The sequence below is a fragment of the Schistocerca cancellata genome, chromosome 6, assembly GCF_023864275.1.
Source record: "Schistocerca cancellata isolate TAMUIC-IGC-003103 chromosome 6, iqSchCanc2.1, whole genome shotgun sequence".
Lineage (NCBI taxonomy): Eukaryota > Metazoa > Arthropoda > Insecta > Orthoptera > Acrididae > Schistocerca > Schistocerca cancellata.
This window is the reverse complement of record NC_064631.1, coordinates 268223546-268232362: the sequence shown is the minus strand read 5'-3', so window position 1 is coordinate 268232362 and position 8817 is coordinate 268223546. Positions and strand designations below refer to the sequence as shown.

The following is an 8817-nucleotide window of genomic DNA, read 5'->3' as shown; positions in this document are numbered from 1 at the left end:
CAGTGCTTTCTACTAGCGCTTTGAGCTCTGGTACTTTTTCCAACTCTGCTACGACAATTTACAACTGTTATACCGATCTACGTTCTTCCTGCACCCTTTCAGACTGAAGTCCTTTTTGTATTTCCCGAGACCCTCTAACCTGAAAAAACCGCCCAGTCCACGCCACACAGCCCCTGCTACCTGTGTAGCCACTTCCTGCGCGTAGTGGACGCCTGATCTATTCAACAGAATCCGAAACCCCACGATCCTACATCTAGATCTACATCTACATTTATACACCGCAAGCCACCCAACGGTGTGTGGCGGAGGGCACTTTACGTGCTACTGTCATTACCTCCCTTTCCGGTTCCTGCCGCGTATGGTTCGCGGGAAGAACGACTGCCGGAAAGCCTTCGTGCGCGCTCGAATCTCTCTAATTTTACATGCTTTCCTAGGGCGCAAGTCGAGGAATCTGCAGCCTACAAGATCACAGAACCGTCTGAACCTCTGATTCAGACCCTCCACTCGGCCCCGTACCATAGGTCCGCAATCGGTCCTGTAAATGGTGAGCTCTGCTTTCATCTCACAAGCAAGACTGGCTGCCTTTACCACCTCTGCCAGCCGCTCAAAACCAGAGAGAAACTCTTCTGAACCAAACTGACAATTGATACCGACACTGGTACAGACGTGACTGCTAGATCTGTTACCTTTTTAACTTTTCCTGTAATGAACGCGACAAGTTTATTTTTCTCTAGCTTTGTTGCGCTCCACAGTGGACTTCCAGTCAATATAGAGGTAAGCTTTCAGGCAATTCTTCCTCACTTTCATGTCACTATTTTGGAACCAACAGAGTTATTGTGTTGAAGAATGGTCCCTCGTATTGTAGTACGCCACTTGTGACATCAATCGTATTTATGTCTGCTTTCTAGCAGGGAGAAATCATTTACTGCTTTTGCAACTCTGTTGTCATAAGTTTGTACGCTAAGCATGCCGCTGTTTCCATGTACTATCTTGGTCCTTGATTTGTTAACTATAACGCTACACCTTGTGGGTAATATGCTGCTCAAGTCTTTTCATTATTCTGTTCGAAGAGCTATGTCGAAATAAAACACAACTACCTGTTGATTCTGTACTTTAACTACAGATTTAACATTGTTTTCCATTGTGAGCTGGTTATTCGACGTATTAATCTGAAAAGAGACCGTAGAAATAAATAGAAAGAAAAAGAATACCTCACAATTTCCTTAATAGGCTACAAACTTGTCTTCCTTGATCCTCAAGTTTTATTACTCATCTTGCTTTCTGTTCGTATTTTATTCTTCTTGTGGTTCGTTCCTTTCGTGTAACTCATATAAACTCCATAAATGCAAGTTAAAATAAAAGACTGTTGATTATTTATGTCACTGCGTGCTTTCTCAGCAACAGGAACATTATATGTAAGCCGTCGCGTGTCATCCGAAGTTCGCACACTCTAGCTGGCGCAGTATTTGACACGTTGTTGGAGTGATATATATTTTGCCGCGAGTTCCATACAGCTCCGTTGCCAGCAGGCTGTTAAATATTTTACACTGCAAGGCCACTGTCGGACTGGCGTAACAGCTGGACAGTGTTTAAGAATTAATTACAAGGTAACGCTACGTTACTGAAACAAAACTATTCTCTGGCGCAAGTGCAGTGATTCAAGGAGTACAGGTGTAGATGTACACTGCTGAACTGCCAGTCTAGAAAGTTAGTAATTCGCTCTAGTCTGTTATCATGCAGCACCAATGATAAATATTCCTTTATTGTTCGTTGCACTTTATCGTATTTATGTAACGACATCATAAGGCAGCCAAGCAAGCTAAAACTATATAATGTTGTTGCAGTGTGTGATTCATTTTCACTCATCTGAACAGTCGTACATAGAAATAAGTATAACGTACAAATGTATAAGTACAGTATCCAAATTAAGAAACCTGACCCCGGACAGTTTCTCTACGCTGAGACCAGGTGCTTCGCGTATCTACAACGCGTCTCTATGTAAACGCCTCTTCGTATCTCTATAGAAGGTTACTGTTTTCGCCTACAGCCGCTTGCGCTTCGCAGTTGAAGGCTGTCCAAAGCGCTGCCAGATGTCAGGAATTTCCTTAATTTGACTCGACTGTACGAGTGGTCGAGTTGTAAACAATGAAGTATTAAGACTACACACATTATGAGGCAATCTTCACGCATCTCGGTGTTTATGACATCAATCTCTTGAATTATGTGTCGTACAGTGATGTACTTGTGGAGATACATTCAGCGGGAAATATTTTGAAAACGGAGGTAGTAGAAAAGGAGTAATCAATTTGAACTTCAGACGCAATACGGCAGTGATTCACACTTCTCGGTGTTTATGAATCCACCTCACCTGAACTATTTGTGGTACAATAATACACTTTTGTATGTGCATTTAGCGGCTTATTTGGACACTGTGTGCGAAACTTATTGCAAATAAAGTTAGTAGAACAGAAGTAATACATTTAAAAGTTGTGCATGATGCGGAAGTTTTTCTTCACGCTTATTTATGACGTCACATCTCCTGAACAGTGATAGGTCGGTGGTTCTTCCCCTACAGCAATTGTTGCCTGAGAGTAAAGTACTTACGTGCAAAGTTTGGTTGAAACTGCTGCAGTGATTAAGGAGGACGAGATGTGGAACACACACACACACACACACACACACACACACACACACACACTTACATTTTATAATATCTATGGATTTATTCCTTATGATTGGCAGTCAGAAATATTTATTAATTTTTTCTCCATTATGACAACTGTGAATATTTTTTGTGGTTCTGACGAAAGGAATGAAGTCACCTCTAAAAATGGTTCAAATGGGTCTAAGCACTATGGGACTTAACATCTGAGGTCATCAGTCCCCAAGACTTAGAACTACCTAAACCTAACTAACATAAGGACATCACACACGTCCATGCCCGAGGCAGGACTCGAACCTGCGAAAGTAGCAGCAGCGCGGTTCCGGGCTGAAGCGCCTAGAACCGCGCGGCCACTCGTAATATTGAATGGTATATCAACAAAGAAATTGTTGACAGGTGAAAGTAATAACTACCTCCAAGCAATTTACTCGTTACGGAATACGGGCATTAGCAATATTTGCTGTATAAATTCAAAACTTACATCTTGCCTTCATTTGTATTAATTTATTATGCTCAAATATACAGATGCCAATATTTCGAGGTAACATTTCAAAAATCTTATACATAGGTCTTGCCGCAATCAGTTTACAACAAAAGTGAAATTCATGCTGCCAGCTGCTGATGATATTCTTGATTATCTCGGAAATGAAGGGATCGAGGTACGAAACCCCAGATGCATTGGAAGTAGACGTGTTACGTAGACACTGGAACACGGCGTTCACTCGTGCAGTTCCTTCTCGCGCTCCTCGTACTTCTTGGTGTACGTTCCCTCGGGGTCGTACTTGGCCTTCAGCTGTTCCCAGGTGTCTTTCTTGTGGTTGATGAGGTGCTTCAGCACTTTCTTCGTGCCGGCCTTCTGCTTCTCGTTGCACTTGGCACACTCGTTACTCAGTGCGTCGGGGATGGCTTCTGGAATAAAGAGAAATACACATTTTATGAGACTAGACGGTCTGGCTGATCGGAGAGAACCACAAAATATTTATTACCTCCCAGTGGAAACAAATTATTCCATTTTAACGCTCTTGCCGTCGATAAGCTATCTCAATTTTTACTATCACAATGAACGAATGGCTACCTTCAGTTAACATTAAAAGACGAGCTGGACATGGATTTGTGCCTAATAGACTGTATCAGTTGCTGCTTGGCTAGTGAATGAAATTACACATATTTTACATCACACATACATTGTTACACTAGCTTAAGGATTTTGAATTATGTAATACTAATATTAACAGATAAAAACGCAATTCAGTCCCCTAAATTATTGTAAACTGTTATCTTAACCATGAGATTATCTAGGATGTCATCTGATCCGCTTCTTGGGGAATTCTGAGATTTTTTATCTAGGATTTATTGTCAATCCTACAATTCCGCACTGATCTAGTCTGTGCAGTGGTAAAGACATTGGGCGGTTCTTAGGGATGGGCTAGGTTAAAATACACACCCACCCATTCAGAAACTAGATTTTCTCTCGTTTACATTAATAGTTTTAGGCGAATATCGGGCTGGTTCTTTGTCATCCATATTCTAATTCTGTTTGTGCACCATCTCTAACCGTCAACTTGTCGTTAAACCCTACGTAATTTTCCTTTTTTCCCTCTCCAAAAGTTCGGTGTCAGGCTATTCGACGTACCCATTAGAGGCAGACTGACAGTTTTAATACAATGAAAACACTTTGGTAAATGTATTTGGAAATGGTAAGGTGTTACAAGGTTATATAATTTAAAACAACACCATCTGTTTCTTTTCATTGCGTTTCAAAATGCAGCGAGTATTAGCTGCCAGCTTGTATAAGTGAACAGATGTACGTTTGTAGAAATACTGAAACCTAACTGGATTTTTTCTGAATCATAGTCGTTCTGCCGAGAAGATTTTTTTTATTCGTCTAGCGCTATTAGAAGCAACTTTGCTGTCGTGCCAGATGCCTTTTCTGCTGGTCTGAAGCTCAGATTTCTTTCCTTGGCTTCTGTTGCTTTTCTTCAGTTCAGTAACTGTTCTACTTTTCACGTTCTTCGAAGTCTTTCAATATGCAGAGAAGATATCTGAGATATTATAATCTAATTCTCATCTGGTATTTTATAGCTCTTCGAATTCGTTTATCTGAAACATTAGAGATGGACTTCTTCTTGTAGATCTCTCGCAAATCTCTTCGCAAATCTTAAGTGAACCTGAATCTTGCGAAGTAGCTGTGCAACGTCGTAAAACATTGGAAGTAAGAGGTCTTTTCGAACATACGAAGGAAGAAACGTTAATGGTCGTATGACAACGTCTCTGCAATCGCTCTGCTGTGAGCGTGAAGTCAGATGTGGAGGGCGGGGGGGAGGGATGAAGAGTGATGACGGTGGAGGGAGGAGGGGTTGAAAAATTCTTTCGCAACCCTGCAGAAAATTTTCGATCGTTTAGATTTATAGATTGATAATTCACCAACCGGTTTCTTCTGCAAGAATGCTACTAATTCCTACTCACTTTCGTATTCAACTGTGCTCTGTTTGCAGTGACCTTCGTGTTGACGAGATGATATATCTTAATGTCGTGTAAGGGAAGAAAAAAAGAGAAGAGTCTGCTTTGAGATTTTGATTTATAGAGTTGTTTATAATATTCTGGTACGAGATTATTTTCTTACGGTTCCATCATACAATTAATATTTCAGAAAGGTATCTTGAAATCAGGGTACGCGAAAACAAGTTACAGGAACTTGTTTCGTTTGAAAACAAGTTATCATAGCAGTTACTTGCAAATGGCTCAGTAACCACTTGAAGACGACCTGATGTGACGGTATTGGATTTGAGAGTTTCAGTGAATGTAAGGAAATTCATGTGATATATCGCTGATTTAAAAGTTGAGACAAGTGACACCTTTCGATTATTGCAGAGCTGATATCAATCAACTGCATAAGGGCCAGTAGAAGGGAATTGTAACGAGATCAGACTTTTTGTTTAGGCATACGATTCAATGTGTGACACTTCACTGTAGCGGTGAGTACGTCCTCGAGTAGTGCATTGGAATACTAGAGAAAGACCTCTGGAACCCAGTGTCGCAGAATAGAGTGCCAGAACGAAAATAACGCGGTACTAAATAGAAATTGGGTTAGATCTATTTCTGTATTATATTTGTCAACTTAATTGTTTAACGCAATGGTGAGGCTGAAGACGGGTGCCGCAAAAATTAATCGAGGAAGTTTTGGAAACATTCCTCTGAAATGTCATTACTTTTAGAAACTTGGAAACTTCTACTAACAGGAATCAGCAAGGCTGAAGCGGCAGTAACTTTGGGTAAAGAATAATGATTTAGGCGCATTCATCTGCAGCTTATTGCTTAACAGTGATTCAATTTTTCATCGCCAATGGCGTCAGTAGAGACGGAGAAGAAATTTTATGAACTGTCCATCCTCAGTAAGTGTGGTGTCACCGCCAGACACCACACTTGCTGGGTGGTAGCCTTTAAATAGGCCGCGGTCCGTTAGTATACGTCGGACCCGCGTGTCGCCACTATCAGTGATTGCAGACCGAGCGCCGCCACACGGCAGGTCTAGAGTGACTTCCTAGCACTCGCCCCAGTTGTACAGCCGACTTTGCTAGCGATGCTTCACTGACAAAATACGCTCTCATTTGCCGAGACGATAGTTTAGCATAGCCTTCAGCTACGTCATTTGCTACGACCTAGCAAGGCGCCATATTCAGTTACTATTGATATTGTGAATCGTGTACCGTCAAGAGCGACGTTCATCATTAATGGAAAAGTTAAGTATTCCACCAGCTACGTCCGTTTATCTAATTTCCTTGTCCTGTTCCAGGCCTCACGCCAGCCTGCGTGAGCTAAAACGCGTGCATGTCGGCCTCCTCTAGTAACACGGTGTTGGCTCTCCTGCCAACCACAACAGTAATAGGTTAGTAACTAGCTGCAGTCTACGACAGCTATGGTGAAAGTACACATCCGCCTTAACGGAGTGTGATGCAAATATTTAGGTCGAACTGAAATCAGAAGCAAATTAAATATTAAAAGGAAGAATTTAGAATGTTTCATATTTATTCCAAAGCACTGATGAAATCACTATAAAACAATATATTAATCTTAAAAAGAAACTGTTACGATATGAACCTCAAATAACGCTCCCACACATGGACCCCCCCCCCCCGCCTCCACCCCCCCCCCACCCACCCATACAAAACAGAGTTTATTCCAGGCTGATTCACCATGTGTGTTGTCAACGTTCCTCTAGACATTATACTGCACACTTCACCGTTAGACATGCTGTGCAAATAAGAAATTTAAGAAGACTGCTAATCAAAAGAAATGAAAATTACACTTTCGTGTAAAATTGGTTCTCGCTGACTGTTTCAACCTGTAACGAGTAACCTAGTGAACGGTCCGTGAACAGAAAGAGATTTGGTGACTGTGAGGAGTTGCGATGGGTTTAGTTGCAAAATATTCTCAAAGTTTTGACAAAAACCCTTGTCATTTTTAGTCGATGATTTAGACTTTTGGTGAAAGAAAGCGTACCAATGTGCTATAACAGTATTTCAAATATTTCAAATGTTTAGGGACACTTTTCGGTTCAAAGTTTCACAACCTCAGTGATTATTACTATATCGGGAATGCTGTAGGTAGTATGTATTTCTCGTGTCGTTTATATATCCTGTAAATACAAAGCGCTCTAGCAATGACGGACATGTGTGGGTGACTGACTGTTTTTTTTCGGGGATCGGCAGAGAACTGTAAACAGTAAGTGGAAATTTCACTGGACGGAGAATGCCAGTACACATAGTGCCCCTGGAAGAATGGTCAGTCTTCAAGGCTATGACAGGAACGATCATTCGAAGCAAATGAAAATCTAGTAAACATTGACTCTAAAATGAATACCTTAACAGCTATGGCACTTACGTCTTCATCGTCGGTAGTATAAAACAAATCTCTTCTACTGCAGGTTCTTTGGTTTCCAGGTTTTGGGTGGAGGTAGTACGGACCAAAACAAGAAAAAATTTTCTGCTAAACTTGGGCTCTAAAATGCATACCTTAACAGCTACGAGCACTTGTCCAATAGAAGAGATGCGTTCCACAGTAGCGAGGCCGAACAAGTGCTCATACCTCTTAAGGTACGCATTTTGGACCCCATGTTTACTGGACTTTTTTGTTTCGAGTGGCCATACCTGTCATATCCTGAATATGACTGTTCCTCCTGGGACACCTTGTATTACAGCGTACAGTGGCGCGCGTGCGGTGCGACACTTACTCTTGAGCTCCTTGCCGTCAGCGGTGCAGTTGGAATCTCCCTCCTCCAGCAGGCACTGCGTGTACTTGTTGAAGAGCCGCTCGTTGCCCAGGATCTCGTCCAGGTCGACGTTGTCGTACTTGGTGGTGTACTTCTCCTCGGCGGCGGCGACGGCGACCACGGCTAGCGCCGCGACGAGCACCAGGCTGGCCTTCATGTCCGCAGTGAGAGGTTGCTGGCTGCCGTGCGAGAGTCCCCGTGCTGCCGGTCGCCGCCCTTATATACACACCTTACCCCCACCACGTCACGCGCATCTAGCCTGTCTAGGGAGGCAACGTACGTTCACTGCTCCTCGTCGTTTCTCACAATTGCCAACACCGAACTGCTTCTTGTTATCGGAGGAAACAAACCTGAAAAAGCCGTGCGGTCTAAGGCGCTGCAGTCATGGACTGTGCGGCTGGTCCCGGCGGAGGTTCGAGTCCTCCCTTGGCCATGGGTGTGTGTGTGTTTGTCCTTAGGATAATATAGGTTAAGTAGTGTGTAAGCTTAGGGACTGATGACCTTAGCAGTTAAGTCCCATAAGATTTCACACACATTTTTGAAACCTGAAAATTTCCTATACGCTATGGGATCGCCCGTGTTTCGTTCAAAAAGCTGAACAACTTAAAGCCGAGAATTCGTCCGGGTTGTATGGCCGTGGTCCGTTGAACTGTTCTATCCCTGACGTTTCGTCCAAGGCTACGTTGGACATCTTCGGAGGTACTCCTGGTTGTGCTGAGTCTTGCCAACTGACGAGTCGAACGTTGAAGAGCGGCCTAAATAGCGTGGAAAGTGGGCGTGGTCTGGATTTCACGTGATACCAGAGATAAACCTTGTCAAAGTTAAGATATAACTATCGATCACAATACGTCAAAGATAAAAATTTCTCATCGATTCTGTAGCACCA

At 42.6% G+C, this 8817-nt stretch overlaps 1 protein-coding gene across 1 annotated transcript; it reads right to left on the bottom strand.

Annotated features, from left to right (window-relative positions):
* Positions 1-3151: 3151 nt before the first annotated feature.
* Positions 3152-8121, bottom strand: LOC126190891 (ejaculatory bulb-specific protein 3-like). Its single transcript, XM_049931501.1, has 2 exons — positions 7893-8121; positions 3152-3571 (listed from the first exon to the last, which is right to left on the bottom strand). The coding sequence occupies exons 1-2, from the start codon at positions 8086-8088 to the stop codon at positions 3381-3383; spliced, it is 387 nt and encodes a 128-aa protein (XP_049787458.1). The 5' UTR covers positions 8089-8121; the 3' UTR covers positions 3152-3380.
* Between the last annotated feature and the right edge of the window lie 696 nt (positions 8122-8817).

Coding starts and splice junctions, on each gene's coding strand:
- LOC126190891 (XM_049931501.1), bottom strand. CDS start 8,088: ATGAAGGCCAGCCTGGTGCTCGTCGCGGCGCTAGCCGTGGTCGCCGTC. Junction 3,572..7,892: donor TGACGGCAAGGAGCTCAAGA/GTAAGTGTCGCA, acceptor TCTTTATTCCAG/AAGCCATCCCCGACGCACTG.